At 37.8% G+C, this 21,868-nt stretch overlaps 1 protein-coding gene across 1 annotated transcript in view; it reads right to left on the bottom strand.

Moving 5' to 3' along the window:
- Positions 1-21,868, bottom strand: part of OTOGL (otogelin like) — a 172,753-nt gene that overhangs the window by 69,867 nt on the left and 81,018 nt on the right. Inside the window, exons 26-29 of the mRNA XM_051846511.2 lie at positions 17,181-17,315; positions 10,799-10,948; positions 8,248-8,367; positions 1,865-1,981 (exon numbers count right to left, since the gene is read on the bottom strand). Of these exons, the coding sequence (XP_051702471.2) occupies positions 1,865-1,981; positions 8,248-8,367; positions 10,799-10,948; positions 17,181-17,315 (522 nt within the window). The remainder of the gene's footprint in view (positions 1-1,864; positions 1,982-8,247; positions 8,368-10,798; positions 10,949-17,180; positions 17,316-21,868) is intronic.

Here is a 21,868-nt window from a genome sequence, read left to right as displayed (position 1 = left end):
TTGTTTTTTGTTAAAGTATGTGAAGTCCCACCCTTTCTTATGCATGTAGTAGGAAAGGAAGGAGTGTTTTAATATATTTCTCAGGACATTCTGACAGTCTTTGACACTATTATCAAACTTCAGATTGTTGCTTCTTCAAAGCACAGGTGTAACTGTGAAATCTGTACTTCGCTATACCAAAACTTTTTAGGTTATCTCACCCTTTACATGGATCTTTTAGTGCTGCATGATTGTACAACATTCTACACTGGCCACCTTGAAAATTTATTGACTTATGCACCTCTCAGCCATACGCATTCTTTTTATTCTATATGGCCATGACAAGTCACATTTACTAACATCACCATCTGTATCATGAAGTTCATTAAGTCTCACAAAATTTTAAAGCTCAGTGGTGGGTCTAAGGTTTATAATATTCTAAATTTCAGTTGAAAGTTCAAATTTTATCAAGGACCTTGAATATCATCAGGTACTTTCTTTTCTTTCTTTTTTTTTAAGATTTATTTATTTATTTATTTGAGAGGTAGAGTTAGAGAGAGAGGGAAAGACAGAGAGAAAGGTCTTCCATCTGCTGGTTCACTTCCATATGCTGCAACAGCCAGAGTTGGGCCAATCTGAAGCCAACAGCCAGGAGCTTCTTGCAGGTCTCCCACCAGGGTGCAGGGGCCCAAGTGCTTGGGCCATCTCCCACTGCTTTCCCAGGACATAGGCAGAGAGCTGGATTGGAAGAAGAGCAGCTGGGACTTGAACAGGAGCCCATATGGGATGCTGGCACCACAGATGGAGACTTAGCCTGCAGTGCTACAGCGTCAGCCCTGCATCAGATGTTTTCTTTGAAGTCACTCATTTAAAAAAAAAAATCTGTCAAACATCTTCGAATAATCATGTTTGCCTGTCATTTAGCCTGTCAAGTAAAAATGGTGTTCTAAGAAAAGGGCAACCAGCTTAGCTCACAACTCAATCATATGAGTGCCTTTCCTGGACACCACTGGCATTATTTTGGTACGCAGTAGGAGTGTTGTTTGAGTTTTACAACTATATCAAGCTATTTTTCAAAATTCTATTGAGGACTGAAGTTATTATGTGGAGAAAGAGTTTAGAATGATGAATTTTAGAATAAATTATATTCATCTTGAGATGTGCTTCTAAACTTATTTTAGTGGTGTAGTGGGTAAAGCCGCTGCCTGTAACAAAGGTATCCCATACAGGTGCTAGTTTGAGACCCAGCTGCTCCACTTCCAATCCAACTCCCTACTATGGACGCATAAAAGCAGCAGAGGATGGCCCCAGTGCTTGGACCTGTGCACCATGTGGGAGACCTGGAAGAAACTCTGGGCTCCTGGTTCCAGCCTGGCCCAGTTCCAGCGTTGCGGTCATTTTGGGAGTGAACCAGAGGATGGAAGATTTTCTCTCTGTGTGTCTCCTTCTCTCCTATCCCTGCCTTTCTAATAAATAAATAAGTCTTTTAAAAAGTCATTTTAAATGTGGGTTAAGAAGAGAAATGCCAATTTGATGATGTTCTTTGAAGATGGATAAACATTTATGCCCTTGATCATAAAATAATATATAAATAATATATAATATATTATAAAATATATAAATAATATATATTATATATAAATAATACCAGATCATTGCAAATATTATGTCCAAAGGTACACTGTTAAATGAGATGGAATCAGAGAGGAAGTAAATCAAATAAATACATCACTTCTATAGAAAACTAACAAATCTCTGCTCCTAAGTGGTTAGGCAGTATAGTTGAAAGGCTGAAGGACAGCTCCATTAGCTGTCTTGTCTTACCAATATCATCTATACAGTGGTACCCCCTTACGTTTGTGAGTTTAGTAAAGTATTCATTTACCACATTGCGACAAGGAGCAAAAACATCACTGTATAAAATGGAGCATTCTCTCTTGGCATAAGGAAATTTGTTTTGATGTGCCTCACAGGGCCTCATGGTTTCTTCTGGAGTTTCACACTGTTGAAAAAATTGAAAGGAGAAAATATAATTTTTGAAGAAGTGCTTTCTTCAGCTAAAACCAAAGTAACTTACCCAGCTCCAGCCATTATATCTATCATATCCTTGTCCTTTCAGACAAGCATTACCTAAAGCACCTGCTCTCATCCAACTCGATGTTCATAGCATACATTGTTTTTGAAAGCAAATAAACAGAATATTATAATCATGGCAATACTAGAAATAGAGTGAAGAAAAGTTTTAAATTGTCTTAAGTGAAGCATTTACATGACATTAAAAATTGCATGAGCCTCTGTCCTTGAACTTCTACTTTTTCCATTGTCACAAATCATCTTCTGATGAGTTCAGTGTTCTCAAGTCTATCAACTCACACCCATATACTCAGCAGCAAGGTGGGTCTCTGCTTCCCCTCGTCCACCTCCCTGAAATGATCTGAGAAAGGTCATGAATGACCTTTTTATTACTAAATATAATGGCAACGTTTCAGTCTTCATCTTACTTGGCCTTTTGCTACCTTTGCTTCTGTTTAGTTCTTGGCCCTTCTTATACATCTCTCTTCGTTTGGTTTTGACAGCACAGTTTTCCACTGGACATTCTCCTCCTACCATGGTAGATATTTGCAAGTCTCCTTCTGCCCTGCTTTGCAAGATTATATTGGGGCTGGCGCTGTGATATAGTGGGTTAAATCACCATCTTCAGTACTGGCATCCCATATGGGCACTGGTTTGAGTACCGGCTGCTCCACTTCTGATCCAGCTCTCTGCTAATGTGCCTGGGAAAGCAACAGAAGATGGCCCAGGTGCTTGAGCTCCTGGCCCACGTGGGAAACCAAGACAAAACTCCTGGCTCCTGGCTTTGGCCAGTTTTTCCATCTCTGTTCTTAATTCTGATTTTCAAACAAATAAAAACTAAATCTTAAAAAATGATTACATCCTCAAACCTCTATTTTTCTCATTCTGTACACTTTTTCTGACTTCTACAACTTGAATGCATTAATAATTGCCCAATCTCTATTTCTATCCCAAGTCTCTCTTCCTTGAATTTCAAAACTGGTTATTTCCAGCTAAATATTTCTGATCACTTCTGCCCCAACGCATCACAAACTGTACTAATTTCTACATCATTGTCTTGCCCCCACCACCCCTAGACCTTCTTTCTGCCTTGATGTTCCTCCTTAGGGAGGAACAACTAGCATGCACCCAATAAGCCAGGAAGGTAGGGGATGTTCTTGAATCCTGGTGTTTCTCCTTCCTACCACAGTCTTTCAACAGATGCTAATGATTTGCATCTTTAATGTAATCTGAAATTTATGTGATCTTCTAAATCTCCACTGACTTGGCATTTCTAGCTATACTATAAGGGCCTCCAAGCCATCATATTTTGCATTTCTATATTTTGCATTCCAGCCATTCCCTATTTCAATACCTATACCACAACCGCCTTTAAGTTCTTGAAATTCACTTTACGTACCATGCTCTCTCCAAATGCTGACACCCTCTGGATAATTGCCACTGCTTTTTCCTGCTGCATTCTTTCCCATTAACTTCACTTTCTAATCTCCTGTGCATGTTATAGGATTCACTTCTAAGCACCTTTTCCAGGAAACTTCCTTGGACCATCATGACTCCCATTTTGTGTGCATTTCTATCAAAGTACTATATTTGCCACTAAATTATTATTGTAATTTTTCTTTTTTTTAATTTTTTTTATTTTTTGACAGGCAGAGTGGACAGTGAGAGAGAGAGAGACAGAGAGAAAGGTCTTCCTTTGCCATTGGTTCACCCTCCAATGGCCACCGTGGCCGGTGCGCTGCGGCCGGTGTACCACGCCGATCCGATGGCAGGAGCCAGGTACTTCTCCTGGTCTCCCATGGGGTGCAGGGCCCAAGCACTTGGACCATCCTCCACTGCACTCCCTGGCCACAGCAGAGAGCTGGTCTGGAAGAGGGGCAACCGGAACAGAATCCGGTGCCCCGACCGGGACTAGAACCTGGTGTGCCGGCACCGCAAGGTGGAGGATTAGCCCAGTGAGCCACGGCGCCGGCCTATTATTGTAATTTTTCTACCTCACCTATTAAACTATGTTCTAAACCCCTTAAAGTTAAAGATAGTGTTTTATTCATATTAAGTGCCTGTATATCATAGAAAACATGAAGCATTAATGAGAACATATTAAATGAAAAAGTGATTTGACTTTCAGCTTTGTCTATTAGGTCTGAGTAAGAAAACCCATTTTAGGTGGTTTAACATTATTTAATTACTTCAAATATTTAGTATTACTAGAAATTCTTTTTTTTTTTTTTTTTTGACAGGCAGAGTGGACAGTGAGAGAGAGAGACAGAGAGAAAGGTCTTCCTTTTCCGTTTGTTCACCCCCCAATGGCCGCTGCGGCTGGCGCGCTGATCCAAAGCCAGGAGCCACGCGCCTTCTCCTGGTCTCCCATGCGGTTGCAGGACCCAAGTGCTTGGGCCATCCTCCACTGCACTCCCGGGCCACAGCAGAGAGCTGGACAGGAAGAGAAACAACTGAGACAGAATCCGGTGCCCTGACCGGGACTAGAACCCCTGGGTGCCGGCGCCGCAGGTGGAGGAGTAGCCTATTGAGCCGCGGCACCGGCCACTAGAAATTCTTATTCCTTAATTTATTTTCACATGGGGGAAAAGTAAAAACTTTCTTCAAAAAGTTCTAAAGGTTGAGGAGACATAAGATAGTCATAATTAAAAGAATGTTGTTCCTCTCAAGTAGTAGATATTTTGCAATTGAAAATATAATCATTGCATATTTAAGTACAGATGACACTAAAATACACTACACAAATTTTGCCAAACAAGATGTTTTACCCAATCCCCTTTTCATTCATTAAAAAAGATTTAGACATATAAACTAAATTAGGTAAAACAGCAACATAACTAGCCAGATAATAACCAATCAGGAAATTGTGTTTTCAAATATGCCTATCAACTAAAAATAAGATAAAAAAGTAAAAGAGATGTAGACTTATGTCTTTGATCCATTTTGAGTGGATTTTTCCATAAGGTGAAGGTAAGGGTGTAGCTTCATACTTTTGCGTGAGGAGATCCAGTTTTTCCCAGCTCCATTTGTTGAAGAAACTCCTTGCCTCAGGGATTGATTTTAGCTCCTTTGTCAAAGATAAGTTGGTTATAGATGTGTGGACTGACTTCTTGAGTTCCTATTCTGTTGTATCTGCTTTTGTGCTACTGCCAGGCTGTTTTGATTATAACTGCCCTATATATATATTCATATATATATATATATATCTTGAAATCTGGTATTGTAATGCCTCCGACTTTGTTTTTGTTGTGTAAGATTGGTTTATCTATGCAGGATCTCTTGTGTTTTCACAGAATTTTAGCATCATTTTTTCTGGATGTGAGAAGAATTTCATTGGTATTTGGATTGGGATCACATTGAATTTGTAAATTGCTTTCAGTACTATGAACATTTTGGTGATATTGATTCTTCCAATCCATGAACATGTGTGGGGAGCAACTCGGACTAGACTAAGTTACTGGAATTAAGACTTATTCTATGCATCTGCTCTCCCACAATATGGCGCTGGGAGAGGAGGAAACAGCTTCTACACAGCTGCCTCCAGTTCAACCAATAAACAGCAGGACCTGCTCCTGATTGGAGGAGAGCAGCGTACTTGGCGTGTGGGTAGCAGAGTTGGGATTGGTGGAAGAGGACTATAAAGGAGGGGAGAGACGGCATGCACCGGGAACATCTATCTGAAGGAACACCTGTGCAGCCCCCAAGAGAGCCGGCCGGCGGTGTGCCGCTCCCCCGTGGAAGTGGTCGGTAGCCAACCCGGGAAGAACCAGCAGCCAACCCGGGAAGGACCGAGCAGATGAAAGAACAGCACAGGGTCCTGTGTTGTTCCTCCGCGAAGAGGGGGAGCGACAAACATGGAAGATTTTTCCAGTTTTTGATGTCTTCTTCTACCTCATTCTTTAATGTTTTATAATTTTCATTGTAGAGATTTTTGACATCTTTGGTTAAATTTATTCCAAGGTATTTAATATTTTGTAGCTACTGTGAATTGGATTGATTTTGAAAGTTCTTTTTCATTGTCTCATAGACAATGTATACATTGTACTGATTTTTGTGTGTTGATTTTGTATCTTGCCACTTTACCAAATTCTTTTAAGAGTTCCAATAGTCTTTCAGTGGAGTCACCTTACACAAAAATTCACTCAAAATGATAAAAGACCTAAATCTATGACCTGAAGCCATCAAATTACTAGAAAACATTAAGGAAACTCTGCAAGACATAGCCATAGGCAAAGACTTCTTGGAAAAGACCCCAGAGGCACAGGCAATCAAAACCAAAATTGGCAAATGGGATTACTTCAAGCTGAGAAGCTTCTACACTACAAAAGAAATACTCAGCAAACTGAAGAGATGGATGACAGAATGGGAGAAGATATTTGCAAACTATGTAACTGATAAAAGATTAATATCCAGAATCTATAAAGTGCTTATGAAATTAAACAATAAAACAAACAATCCAGTTAAGAAATGGGCAAAGGATTTGGACACGCATCTTTCAAGAGAGGAAATTCAAATGGCCAACAGATATCTGAAAAAATGCTCGGGATCACTAGCCATCGGGGAAATGTAAATCAAAATCACAGTGAGGTTTCACCTTACCCCAGTTAGAATGGCTCTCATATGGCAATCAACAAGCAACAAATGCTGGAAAGGACGTGGGGAAAAATATACCCTAATCACTGTTGCTGGGTATATAAACCAGTGCAGTTACTATGGAAGACAGTATGGAGTTACCTCAGAAATCAGATTATAGACCTACCATATCATCCAGCCATCCCACTACTGGGAATTTACCCAAACCAAAGATATCAGCAGGTGAAAGAGTTATCTGTACCTCCATGTTCATTGCAGCTCAATTCAAAATAGCTAAGATGGAATTAACCCAGATGACCATCAACTGCTGACTGGATAAAGAAAGTATGGTATATATACACTAGGGAATACTATTCAGCTGCAAAAAAAAAAATGAAATCCTGTCTTTTGCAACAAAATGGATGCAACTATAAACCATCATAGTTAGTGAAATAAGTCAGTCTCAAAAAGACAGTTAGCATATGTTTTCACTGATCCAAGGTAACTAATAGAGTACCTAAAATGTATTGGAGTGAAATGGATGTTTTGTGATTCAATGATTGTTTACAGCCCTTGTCTCTTCTGTTAAGGAACAGTGGTCTTTTTTTTTCTCTCTTTTCTTCATACTATTTGTTGAACTCTTTTACTTGGTGTAGAGTTTATTTTATGATCACTAAGTTAATTTAAAGTAGATCTTTGTAAAAATTAAGAGTGGGAATGGGAAAGGTAGGAGGAAGAAGGGTTGGAGCGTGGGCAGGAGGGAGGGTAGGGTGAGAAGTATCACTAAGTTCCTAAATCTGTATACATGAAATATGATGGAACTTGTATAACTTAAATAAGATTTTTAAAAAGAACAGAAATGGTAGACCCTTTCTCAAGTTACACTGTTTTCTGAGTTCGCTCAGCAAATTTTTCAGTGTATTCTACAGAGAACAATTTTCTTGACAACTGACAAATAAAAACAAGGGTTCTATGTCAGTAAATTTGTGAAATCCTTCAAACACATCCCATATTTCTAGACTTTTAAAGCCTTAAGAAATCTTTCAAAAGAGAAATGTTTAACTGAATTCATCTAACTGATCCCAAAGGTGGCAGACCACGAATCAACCCTACACATAAGCATGTATACACACATACACCTTTATTCTTATGTAACACTAGTAAAACAAGAAACAGTCATGTTCTGAGAACAAACATTAAGAAATTCTGACTTCATTCTTTCATTGCTTTGAGGTGGTGAAAGTTGTATCATTTTTAGAAATGAATTTACATAGATAAGGCATTATGCTCTAGTGAGGAAAACATGCAAAACAACGAAGGAGTTTGACTATCACCTCTGCCACTATCTGGCTCTATATGTCACAAAAGTCATTTAATTCTGAGCTTCAGTTTCTTCATCTATAAAATGGAGAACAAAATCTATGTTTACATAATGAGTTGACCTAAGATTTACATGAGATGATATATATACATATAAAAGTAGTTCATTAACTGTGAACTGATATAAAAACCTTATTAAAAATATTATTACCTAAATAAAATTTCCTGTAAGGATAAAATGATCTAGTGGAAAAAAATTCTAATTTTTTTTTGCTTAGTTTTAAATGCAAGTATTTAACTTACCTGTCCTAATGCCCAGCTATCTCCAAACACCTGAGCATTTCTTACTTCCAAATTATTAGATGTGGTCATATCATTTGAAGTACATTTGTCAAAGTTTCCACACAATCCTGATAGTTTGCTCTAAAGTTAAGGAAAATTATCATGACGTATTTTATATTTATTTAACTTTTAAAGACTCATACCAATTTAAATTTGAAGTATTATACATATATATTTAGGAATTTCTACATCAACCATTTAGAAAACAAATATTTGAAGAAAGTAAATTCTTATATCTGTTTAATTAAATTTAGTAATCATTTTAAATATTAAAAAAATATTTAAACAGCCCCAAACCTTATCCATCTACGCCAATCAACATCTCACCATTGGTACAACTAGCAATATAAATTACTTGTAAATGCATAATTCAAACACTACAGTATATATGTCACACCCATACACATATACACTTACATGTATTCATTATTTATGTACACTTATACTTTTTTAATGCTGAAAAATCCATTTGCTGATAAGTTTAAGATTTTTAACACTAAATATATTTAAACAATAGAAATAACTTAGCTTGTAATGAGTTATGAAATGATCGTGACTATAGCCAGATGGACCACTCGTATCAGCACTACCCACAGGATTTTCTCAAAATAGTGTGAATAACTTTACTCTTGGAGAAAGGAGGGAGACTTAAGAACTGGAAGATCTTTCACAAACAATAGCATTCCTCCTTAAACCTTGAATTTAAGCTTGCTGAACTCTCCTTCAATGGGGAAGAACAGAGTGATACAGATAGTGCCCATGTCTCCAGCAATGCTGACACTAGCCCTATGATTACAGCTGTAGTGGCTTCCTATTACCAAGTAGCTTCTACTTTCAGAAACCACATCTCTCCCAATTCAGTGGCCATTTCCACCAGTGGTCATTCAAGAGCTGAGATAGCAGTTAGGGTGATATAAAAAAAAATGGTTAACTTTTTATTTAAAAAGTACAGAAGGGTGGGTTCATGAAGAAAAATGGAAAAAAATAGTTCAATCAATAATGAAATTCATGAAAGAAATGCAAGATGCAAGCAAAACCAGGGTAAGATCTTTGGGCTTTATCCTTATTATGACTAAAAGATTATAACTTCAATATATAATCATGTTTTAAATTTACAACATATTAAAATATTTTAATGTATTTTTCCTAAACTTTTGTGAGAAAATATTATTGATTTCACAAGTTTTCTCTAATTTGACATAGATTATATTATCAAGTCTGAATTTAATTTCAGATCAAATAGGTTTTTTCTGATATATCAGTGTTTGAAAAACAACCTTAAAATATAAATTTAAAATGCTTAATCAAATTTTAAACCTTAAACAATAAGAATATTAACAAAATTTAATAAAATATAAAATATTTAACAGAATAATTTTTTTTTTTTTTGACAGGCAGAGTGGACAGTGAGAGAGAGAGAGACAGAGAGAAAGGTCTTCCTTTGCCGCTGGTTCACCCTCCAATGGCTGCCGCGGCCGGCGCGCTGCGGCCGGCGCACCGCGCTGATCCGATGGCAGGAGCCAGGAGCCAGGTGCTTTTCCTGGTCTCCCATGGGGCGCAGGGCCCAAGCACCTGGGCCATCCTCCACTGCACTCCCTGGCCACAGCAGAGAGCTGGCCTGGAAGAGGGGCAACCGGGACAGAATCCGGCGCCCCAACTGGGACTAGGACCCGGTGTGCCGGCGCCGCTAGGCGGAGGATTAGCCTAGCGAGCCGCGGCGCCGGTCTAACAGAATAATTTCTAAAATAATTTAAGTGTAAGTCACCAAAAATTGTACACAAATCTGAATAGTTCTTCAACCATGAATGGATAGACAAACTGAAATATCCACAGAACAGAATGCTACTCATAAGTATAAAGGAGCAAACTATTAATTAATACAATGTGCATTTTTCCAGGTCAAAGAAGTCAGACACCATATTCACAGTAACATGTGGAAAGGACACAACTTTAATAATGGAAAATATATCAGTCACTGTTAGGAGCTTGAGACTAGACGTAGGTATTGACAAAAAAAAAAAAAAAGGAAGAATTCACGAGAGAAATTTGCAGATTTGATAGATCTTTTCTATTCAGAATTGTGGTGGCACATGCGATACTTCACACATTTGTCAAAATACTTGGAACTGTATACCTAATTTTTAAAATATTTTATTACAATTTTACTAAATGTAAACTTATAAAAATATCCAGAAAGTGGAACAAAATAGAGAATGCAAGTCATAAAGAATGAATCTTGTTGTTTTACAAACTAAGCTGAATGGAGTGAAAGAAAGGAGCTGATGTAAATAACTTTGGAATGCTGCACACTGTCCCATGAAAACAGAAGGAAATGTACACAAACACTGTATTCTAGTTGATAAAGTTCCTTTTCAAAAGAATATGAATTAGTAATTCTGAACATTTAACCTGGTACTGAGAGAAAAACATCAGTCACTTTATTTTCAGCACACATCCACAGGTAAATGCAATTTCATTCCTTATATCTCATCTGGAGTTTAAATTGACCCACCTTCCACTGGGGTCCAACTTTGATGTGAATGGTTGTCTTCCTATCCCAAAGAATAGTGATATCTTGGTCTGGAAAGTACACTACTGTGTAGTACCCAGCCTTCCAAAGCTGGTGTGTAGGTTTGCTTTCCAGAAGGAAACCTGATTGTTTCTTTAAAAAGGAAAAAGAAAAACACAATGAACATCATATTTTCTAACTGAGACATATAAAATTAAGTTAATATCTGCCAGTTACTGTCTATGTATTAGCAATTTTGTTTACCCATGTCTTCTCTAAATCCCTTTTGATGAAACAAATTAAGAAAAATGGGAAATACATAAAACTGATAGCAAGACATAAACTAGTAGATGTGCTCAACATGAATAAACGGTCAAAAGAGAAAAGTATTTCTGTCATGGGGACGAATATAAAGAAAGGAATGGACACAGAAGACATTAGAAGATGTCCTTGCAAATCAGAATTTCTGCATGAATGATGGAAAAATATGGCTGAAGACTAAAAATGTATGGCCTCGCCCCGCTCATGTTTCTGAGTGGGAAAATGATAGCATATGTATAGTCACTAACTTCATATAATACTCACTGAAAACCAGAATTCCTGAGTTTGATAGGAGACACTGCCTTCTCAACTCAGTAAAATTTCTAAAGTACAGCATTTGAGAACTGAAAAAAATTACGATACATGCACACACATGCACACATACATATAAAGATATGCACATATATTACACATAAATGTATTTTACAAGGTTAATGGAAAATGGAAGTAAAAGTTGTTCATTGCAATACCATTTTGAAATCCATGCATACTAGGGGTTTTCAACAATCATGTAAAAAATGTACATTATGAAAAAAGCATGCATCTCATATAGATATATGCATACATATGAGAGAAAGAGAGTGGGGAGAAGAATTATTATAAATTGGACTTAAGGAGGATTTTTGCAAGAATCGGGATGTGAACTGATCTGAAAGATGTCATACATAGAAAAGTAGAGGGCTGGGAATGAGAATGGAGAAGAAATAATTTCAAACAATTGAAGTGGCTTAAAGAAAGGTGTAGGGACAGGAACTGTGGGGAGCAAACCGGACTAGACTGAGTTACTGGAATTAAGACTTATTCTATGCATCTGCTCTCCCACAATATGGCGCTGAGAAGGGAGAAACAGCTTCTACACAGATGCCTCCAGTTCAACCAATAGACTGTGGGACCTGCTCCTGATTGGAGGAGAGCAGCGTATTCGGCGTGTGGGCAGCCGAGTTGGGATTGGCGGAGGAGGACTATAAAGGAGGAGAGAGACGGCATGCACCAGGAACATCTATGGGGAACATCTAAGGGAACCCGTGCAGCCCCCGAGAAAGCCGGCCGGCGGTGTGCCGCTCCCCTGCGGAAGTGGGGAATGCGGCCAGGGGGAACTGCCCTTCCACGGAGGTGGAAGGGATAGTAGCCAACCCGGGAAGAACCAGCAGCAAACCCGGGGAGGGCCGAGCAGACGAAAGAACAGCGCAGGGTCCTGTGTCGTTCCTCCACGAAGACGGGGAGCGACAGGAACATCCAAGATTTTCTCAGCCTTGCAAAGGGCTAGAAAATGTATCATATGACAAAGCCTGGTGAGGTCTTTTACAAACAAGTTTTTTGTACAGGGTAACTATTGCATGTACAAAATGCATTCAATAAAGTTTTGTGGAAATGATGACAGACCATGTCTGCATTTTTTAAAAAACTAAAGAACTAAATTAAGGAAAAATTAGAAATGAAATATTCTGGGAAATTTAAAAGCACTCATAACAGAAAGTGAGAATAGATAATATTCTGTATGAAAAAGGGTTATACCCTAAATATGGTTACACTGAATATGAGTTTGAAATTAACTCAAACAATAGTACTAAAAACACATGAGTATGGGGCCAGCGCTGTGGCATAGTGGGTTAAGCCTCTGCCTGTGGCGCCTGCATTCCGTATGTGTGCCTGTTCATGACCCAGCTGCCCTTCTTCTGATCCAGTTCTCTTCTATGGCCTGGGAAAGCAGTGGCTCAAGTGCTTGGGACCCTGCATCTATATGGGAGACCCAGAAGAAGCTGCCAGCTCCTGGCTTCAGATCGGTACATCCCTGGCCTTTGCAGCCATTTGAGGAGTGAACCAGCAGATGGAAGACCTTCCCTCTCTGTCTGTCTCTCCCTCTTTCTGTCTGTAACTCTACCTCTCAAATAAATAAATACATAAAATATTTTTAAAAAATCATGGTTATGTCAAAAAATTAAAATATTTAAAGCAGAATAAAATTGGGAAGGATATATGAAATCCTTTGGTTAGTTTTCATTTCCTAGTAATAATAAAAGAGTATGGTTTGAAAATGCTGTAATACAGTGGTCTTTTTAATCAATATGCTTTTTTCAAAGGATAAATGAAGTACATCTAGTCATAAAGAGTTTTCAGTCTCTTAGATCATGGCTATATTTTTCACATGTGTGCAGTATATCATATGGAATAGAATATATTGTGTATAATCATATATGTTATTTACTAGTCCTACCAAACTTTGTATCCTCCTACCCTTCCATCCCCCACCTTCACTGACTAGGATCCAGCTACACTGGCCTTCTTTCTGCTTTTCAAATTTATACAAGCTTGAATTCATCTCAAGTTATATATACTTGATATTTCTCCTGCTAGGAACTCTTTTCTCCCAGATCTTGCATGACTGCCTCATGTCCATCAACTGTAACCTGTATCTTCCCTCCTCCACTAGACCTCCCCTGATTCCCTAACAGCACTCTCATTAACCAAAATAGGATGGGTTGGTGAGTAGCTGGAGTGAAATACAAAGCCCCAAGCTCAGACGGGAGCCCCGCATGTGTGATTTAATGTTCTGTAGTTGCCATCTTGAAATTTTTCTAAACATTTTACTTTTGAGTCTGTGCTTTCTAAGTGAAGTCCAATGGGGCAGTGAGCTTGTAGGTGAGTCCTGGAGCCTTGATACACAATCCTTTTTTCGCCTGCTGTCACTCCACACCAGCTCTCAGCTGCCTGGTCCCACTAACGGACTGCTACCAACTCCACCAACAGTGCAGAGATGGGAGTTAGAAGGGCAATACCCCGGACACTGTGAAGATCTGCACTCACCCTGGGAACATATCTGAGTAAGCATGACATTAAATAATTTTATGATAAATAAAGAACCTAAGACAGGTGAAATGAGATCATGAAACAAAGACAACACTTTTTTTTTCCAGTTTTGAATAAAGAGTCCCTAATTTTTGGCATCCTCTGGACTCTACAAATTGTGTTGCTCCTCTGCCCCCAAGTCACTCTCAGCCATAGAATCTATTTTTATTATATTCATTGCACTTTTCAGGGCCTTTCTATTATCTGCTGGGTCGTTGATGTTACTGTCTTCCGTCCACAGTGGTTTTTAATCCATTATTCTGATGCAAAGGCACATCTTTTCTACCTGCCTGGAGATAGAAATCTTTTATTTTCATTAAACAGGACACTTGGCTACAGAAACAATCCTCTTTGATCAAAAGGATTTTCCGTACTCCTTACTTTTCAGATTAGTAAGTAATGCTTCTCTTTAGAAAAGTGAGGTGCCACACATGTCCAAAATACAGACCTCTGCTTCAAATGAGGATTAAAGCACATCAAACTCCAGTGATGTCACAAAAGTAAGTTAGAAATGTGAAGAATTAAAACATTAAAAGTTCAACTCAAAGAAATTAATCCAATATAGTTCACATTGTTGGTAAAATCAGAAGTGTGCATTTATATATATATAAAGACAAAGGGTTTTTTCCTCTTTCCCTGGATGAACAGTCCATCTGCTGTAAAATAAACGGCAGTTATTTTCACTTTTGATGTTTGAGAAAAAAAAAAAAAAAAACAGCAGGGGATTTTGTAGGGCCAATCTGTTTATATGACTTCTCTTAATCTTACTTCTTACTTTATAATCTAAATAAAGGAGATTTATCAACACCTGCAAACAGGTGAAAATTGGAAGTAACATGTTACAGAGCTATAATTTACCACTTTAAAAAATGGGTCAGACAGGGGCCGTCGCCATGGCTCACTTGGTTAATCTTCCGCCTGCGGCACTGGCATCCGATATGGGCACCGGATTCTAGTCCCGGTTGCTCCTCTTCCAGTCCAGCTCTCTGCTGTGGCCCGGGAGTGCAGTGGAGGATGGCCCAAGTGCTTGGGCCCTGCACCCACATGGGAGACCAGGAGGAAGCACCTGGCTCCTGTAGCTCCGGCCGCAGTGGCCATTTGGGGGTTGAACCAGCAGAAGGAAGACCTTTCTCTTTGTCTCTCTAACTCTATCTGTCAAGTAAATAAATAAAAATTTTTTAAAAAATGGGTCACTCTCTTTACAAGAGCATTTTCTTATTTTTTCTTTTTTTAAAAAAAATCCCTGCTTTTAGAGAAAATCTTCACCTAAAAATGTACATCCAGCTGATGACATGGCCAAACTGCTGTAACTACTTCAAAAAAACACCATGAGTCTACGTGAGTGCGGAGACTGTTTTGCCTAAAATCTGATGGCTCCCTGATTGATCTTAGTGTTTTTGACTGAGACATAAACTATCTTCTAAGCAATGGTTCTCAAATTTCAGTGTGAACATTTTAAGGTACTATTAAAAGTATCAAATTCATTTTCAACTTTGGCCATTCCAATTACTGAGGGGAAGCCCAGAAACCAACACTTACAATAAATATCCAATATGATTTTAACAAAGGTTTGCAGTCCCAACTTAGAGAAACACTTAGATTTCAGAAAAGAGGTCACGTTGGAAAGCCCACTCGTCAGATCACGCACTTCCCAACTCCAAAACTTCCTGTCTACATAATGAAGCTCAAATGTGCTGAGCCACTCAAGAGCTTCAGAGTCTAAATCCAATCCCCTTGTCTATTGCTGTTGTGCTGTAGCCCTGTATTACAGTTGATAGGGAAACTATTCCTTAACTCTCCCTGCCACATCCTCCATGCACAAACCTATGTGCTGCGCTTCAACCAAACTAAACTACCTGCAGATAGTCTTCCAAACATGCCATCTTGTCTTTCAAAACTGCTCCCTTGATATAATTATTCCTCTCCCTACCTTCATCTAGTTAACACCTACTCATCCTTTATGATTTTGTGCAAATCATTTCTACCAGAGCACACTTTTCGAACCTTCAAAGATAAGGATGATAGAAAGGAGAAGGATCATTTCTTGAAATTCATTATTTTATATTTTCATTTCAAATCGCATAGGAACTTAAGAAGTAGACTCCATAACAATCCCAAATGTATAGCTGAGAAAGCTGCAACTTGGAGAGATTAGCCAAACTCATCAAAGATGTCACTGCTAGCAGTTGCAGAGTTAGTATTGACTGACCCCAAAGTCTATGTCTGTAACCTAAACATCCAAGGTTGCTTAGATGTTGTTCCTAGCAGTTCCCATATTATCCTAGCTAAACTCCTGCCGTGGCATATCACACTTGCACACCTCACCAAGTCTGTGTTTTCAATGCTGTAGTCCCAATACTTAGCACAAATATTGATACAGAATAGGCATATAATGAATGGGTGAAATTTTTCATTGTTTTTAAATTAGATGGACTCCAAGGACAGGAGAAAAAACAACGGAGACAGTGGGCCCAATTTTCACGGAATTTAGAGAGAATGGACAAGACAGACAACTGCACAGGTAATTTCTCTGACATATCGTGCATGTTCCAACAGGGTAGTTGACGGCCTACAGAGGAGCTCACAGGAGGAGCTAAGAAAAACTGCACAGGAACAAGTTTAATGGAAACATGGATCCAGGCAGGAGCAACGACGTTCATGAAGAACTAAAAATGAGAGACAGAATAGAGAGGCCATGAAGAACTAAATAGAGCTTCAACTTCTAAAATGTGGGCTTGAAGCAGAAAGACATGAAGTGAGGCAGAAAACACGCACAACAGCCAGACTGGCAAAGCCTTGTAAGGTAACAGGAAGTCATCTGAGAATTCTGAAAGCGGAGGGACAGGAAACTGGATTTCCAGTTTAGAAACACCACTCTGACTGTCCTGTATGAAGGTGGATTAGAAAGGGGGAGGCACAGTATTGAAGGTCAGGAGTCTGCTTAGGAGGCTAACAAGGTAACACAGTTTCTAGGATTAGAATTGTGACTATGGGGATTTAAAAAAAAGAGAGAGAGAAAATAATTGGAATATGGAGAAGTGAAGTACAAACAGAAGAGACAAGTCTAGTACAGTTAACTCAATCCATACCAAGTTACCAAGAAAAAAAATTTAATCTTATAACCACTTAAAGTGAGAAGTACTCTAAACCATTTCCATTCTATTTTCAATATCCTCAGGATAAGTTTAAATGATCCTAGAAGAAATAATTCACTAACCTGTTTGTAAGGCGCATCATTCAAGTAAATTTCAGTATTCCCAACTGAAATCAAAACACTTTTGGAACAAACAATATCATTGTCAAAACATTTCTTATTCTGGGAAATGACAGATATATCTGCATCATCTGTACTCTGAAATGTCAAAAATATTGCATTAATACAAATGCATACAAATACATATGTACACTTTAGTTAGTTTAATTACCAAAAAGGAAGACCAAGATTTACAATGGCTTGCATTCGAATTAAATGAAAATAACCTCTAAAATAAAAATAAAATTTTGTGTTTACTAATGTGAAAAATTTTATAGAATGTAGCAAGGTAGATAATTCTTTGAAGACTTTTATTATCTGTAAAAATTTTGTTATAGCAAAACTTTATTTCCATTATTGCTATGGCTCAAATTTATCAACCATTATTACTGCTTTACAAATAGATAACCAACAAGACATCACTTAGGGGAATCTCAAAATAAATATTTTTATTTTGGACAACATATCTTTTATATTAAGGAATTTCTGACTGTGTAATTATTTTGTCTACATATTAGAATTCAAGTTGATACAAAGCTTCGGTAGGTGTTCGCAAATGAAATAATGCATACTATTTCAAGGCTTGTTTTGAGTTTTACATGTGGTATCTAATACAAGTGTTAGTATAACTTTTTGAATTCAATATTATCTCCATTTTACAGATCAAGAAACTAAAGTTAAAAGGGATTCATTGATTGGCCAAGGCCACTGAACTAAATAAAATTGAGACAGAGTTCAGAACCCCAGTGTTTTGTCTTGTTTTGTTTTTATATCACTTGTAAAGAAATTGGAAAGCGTCTAGCAACAGTTGATGAACAAATTCTACTTTAGGTGACTGAGAATTGTTGGCTTCAAAGAACTTCAGTTGGTCTCACATACCCTAAATCGAAATTCTATTTAGATGTCTTTCCTTTAACTACTCCCTACTCCATCCATCAAGAATACCCTCTCTAGAATCAGGGTTTCTAAGATGGTATCCCGGTTTCATGGACAGGCTTCTTGTTTCTGCAGTCCCCAGGAATTCATTATAAAATGTTACTTGTGAGGCCAAGCATTGTGGTATAGCAGACAAAGCTGCCACTTGGAACATCTGTATCCTATATAGGTGCTCCACTTTAAGTACCACCTCCTCCACTTCCCATCCAGGTCCCTGCTGATACACCTGGGAAGGCAGCAGAAGAGAGCTGAAATACTTGTGCCTCTTCCACCGATGTGGGAAATTCAGATAGTTCCTGGTCCTGGCTTCAGCCTAGCCCTGCCTCAGGTATTATGTGCATTAGGAGCGTGAACATGGAAGAGCCCTGTCTCTGTCCCTCTGTCATTTTACATTTCAAATAAGTAAATAAACAATTTTATGTTGTTTATGAGTATCTGTATTTTCAAAATTATAATTGCATATACTTATAGGATACAACGTGATGACATATGTATATAATGTGTAAAGATCAATCAAGCTAATTAACATATCATCTACTTCATAAACATATTTTTTCTAGAAATAAGGCCCATAGTTTTCATCAAATTTTCACAGTCCTTACCCATCCCAAATTGAACAGCTACTGCTTTAAGGGTCTTTCTGTGTGAGAATATCACCCAAAGAAAAGGAAACAAATGTGACATTTCTCTTTGGACAAAAAGTACAGTGCTCAAAGGCCCACACATGTTTCCTGAATCTTTTTCAATTTTAGACTTAGAATGATTATTTAATTTTAACAGTCAAAGAAAGTCATGAATTATTGGAAAGTCATATGGCTCTTCATGTGAATTGCCCACACTTAGTTTTTCATAACAATATGCAACATGAACACTAGATAAATACATATCATTGGCCAAATTATTCCTGTCTTATTGGTACTTGGTACAGCAAGAATGCCTAGAGGATAGGTTTTTTTAAAATTAATGGCATTGATGTATTAATTAATGTCTCTCTCTGTAACCAATTTTGCTTTGATAGGTCCTAAGAGATTTTCTGCTTCTCCTTAAACAATCCTTTTGCAAAGCATTGCCTACATTTTGAAAAGGAGAATAATAAGGGTCATTAAGATTATTGTGGCATTGTATTACCCAAAAAAAAATAATGATACAGTTTTATACTTTTATGAGTGATTTTCAAAGAAGAAATATACATATATATAATTCAGGGTTTTGTTTTGCTCTTCCTTTTGCAAAGAGTTATTTAGATTAAGGGAGGTGAAAAGCTGGCTTTTTATTGCTATTACATTTCTATTACTATTAATTAAAGTTCCTCACTGTTAACCTTATTCTTTATTTTATATCAGAAATGTCAAAAAATACACTATATTATATGGTCTGTTTTATAATATCATGTTATGCTGACAGTAATTTAAAACAATAGTGATGTCTAAGAGCAAAGTTCCTACAATTTTCATTTCTAATGTATTTGAAGTTAATAATGGGTTTCAAAATAATGCTACAGAGTTGCTAAGCAACATAGTAATGATTACAAAGCTAAAGAAAAAAGGTCAACATCAATGTGCTACATGCGTTCTTCAAAACTTTATTTCTTGTATTCAGAAAGCTTCCAATGCTTCTGAAACATAAACTGTTGGTACTCTCAAAGCAGTATATTATTGTACTTGGCATGTCAGTCTTGGCACCCAACGTAGCCCCACCCTCTTTAAGGGTAACTGTACCACAGAAATCCCTACTGATACAGTAGCTTCAGGCAGCTGTGTTTTATGTCCCACAGATGATGGGACCCAAATATATTCACAGATGGACAAAGGGACTTTAATGCTGGCAGAAAAAAAAAGATAACTCCAGCCAATTGCATTCTTCTCAAATCAAACCAAAAAATGCTGTTTAAAAAGAAAATGTTAGACCGGTGCCGTGGCTCACTAGGGTAATCCTCCGCCTGCGGCACCGGCACCCCTGCTTCTAGTCCCAGTTGGGGCGCCAGATCCTGTCCCAGTTGCTCCTCTTCCAGTCCAGCTCTCTGTTATGGCCCAGGAAGCAGTAGAGGATGGCCCAGGTTCTTGGGCCCTGCACCAGCATGGGATACCAGGAGGAAGCACCTGGCTCCTGGCTTCAGATCGGCACAGCACACTGGCCATAGCGGCCATTTTGGGGGTGAACCAACGGAAAAGAAAGACCTTTCTCTCTGTCTCTCTCTCACTGTCTAACTCTGCCTGTCAAGAAAAGAAAATGTTTTGTAGTAAGATCTGAGGGTGAAGAGTCATAGAAAGGAGATAATATAGATAGAGACTAAAAGGCAAGCACAAGTTGAACTTAATAGGAAATAGAAATAATGACTGAACTGAAGTAAAGAGTAGACAAGCCCAAGTAAGCAGAGACCACTGCAGCCACAGAGAGATTGTACTAGCTGCACAAACAACATCAAGGCATCCATGAATCTCTGACACATCTTTAAGGCTTTTGTTCCAAAGATTCCTTGAGATATATTTTTCCTGTTACGACTTCACAGACAAATTTTCACAGTACCCAGCACTGTCCTTACTGTTTGTTTCTTAAAATAGGATGTCATGGAGAACAGAGAGTGCCCTGAACTCTTTCATCACCTAGGAAGGTAACTTGAAGATACACTGATAATAAAGGACAGGGGAATTATAAAAGACCAGGTCAAACACTCACTCCTTAGGGATCCAGCAACAATGCCATCCCTTCCATGAATCTTTCCTGTTCCTTCAGTTAAAATCAGTAAAAAGTGAAACGATGGAAAAAGATACCAATGCTAGCAGAAATTTAAAAAATAAGCCATAGTAGCCATCCTAACATCAGATAAAATAGACTTCAAGAAAAAAAACTGTTAAAAGACCAAAGAAGGGCATTATGTGATGATTAAGGGAGCAATTTACCAGAAAGATGTGATGATAGTAAATGTATATGTACCCAATGCCAGGAAAACTGGTTATTTAAAACAAATGTTAATGGGTCTAAAGGGAGACATAGGCTCCAATACAAAAACAATGATGAACTCCAAAACTCTAATTTAATCAATGGACAGATCGACTAGACAAAAAAATCAACACAGAAACTATAGAGCTAATCTATACTATTGACCAAATGGACCTAACTGATATCTACAGAATGTTTCATCCACAGCTGCAGAATGTACATTCTTTTATCAATGCGTGGAACTTTCTTTAGGATACATGATATACTATGTGAATTCAAAAAATTGAAATCATACCATGTATTTTTTATGACCATGATAGAATGTAACTGGAAATTAGCAACTTAAGAAACTCTATAAAATACGCAAACACATGGAAACTGAACAATATGCTCCTAAATGAACAGTGGGTTGCAAAATAAATCAGAAATGAAATTAAAAAATCCCTAAAAATAAATGAAGATGACAAAACAACATATCAAAATTTATGGGATACTGCAAAGCAATGTTAAGAGGAAGTTTTATAGCAATTAGTGCCTAGATCAAGAAATTGGCACCAGAAATACATGATATAACAATGGATCTCAAGGACCTAAAAAAAGAAGAACAAACCAAACCCAAAATTAATAGGAAGAAAGAAAAAATAAAAATAAAAATTGGAAAAGAAAAAAATTGAAAAAAATGATACAAAGATCAATGAAATGAAGAGCTGGTCTTTTGAAAAAATAAACAAAATTGAGACACCTCTGGTCCAAATAGAGAAAATAAAAACAAAAAA

The sequence above is a fragment of the Oryctolagus cuniculus genome, chromosome 11, assembly GCF_964237555.1.
Source record: "Oryctolagus cuniculus chromosome 11, mOryCun1.1, whole genome shotgun sequence".
Lineage (NCBI taxonomy): Eukaryota > Metazoa > Chordata > Mammalia > Lagomorpha > Leporidae > Oryctolagus > Oryctolagus cuniculus.
This window is presented reverse-complemented; position numbering and strand designations above follow the sequence as displayed.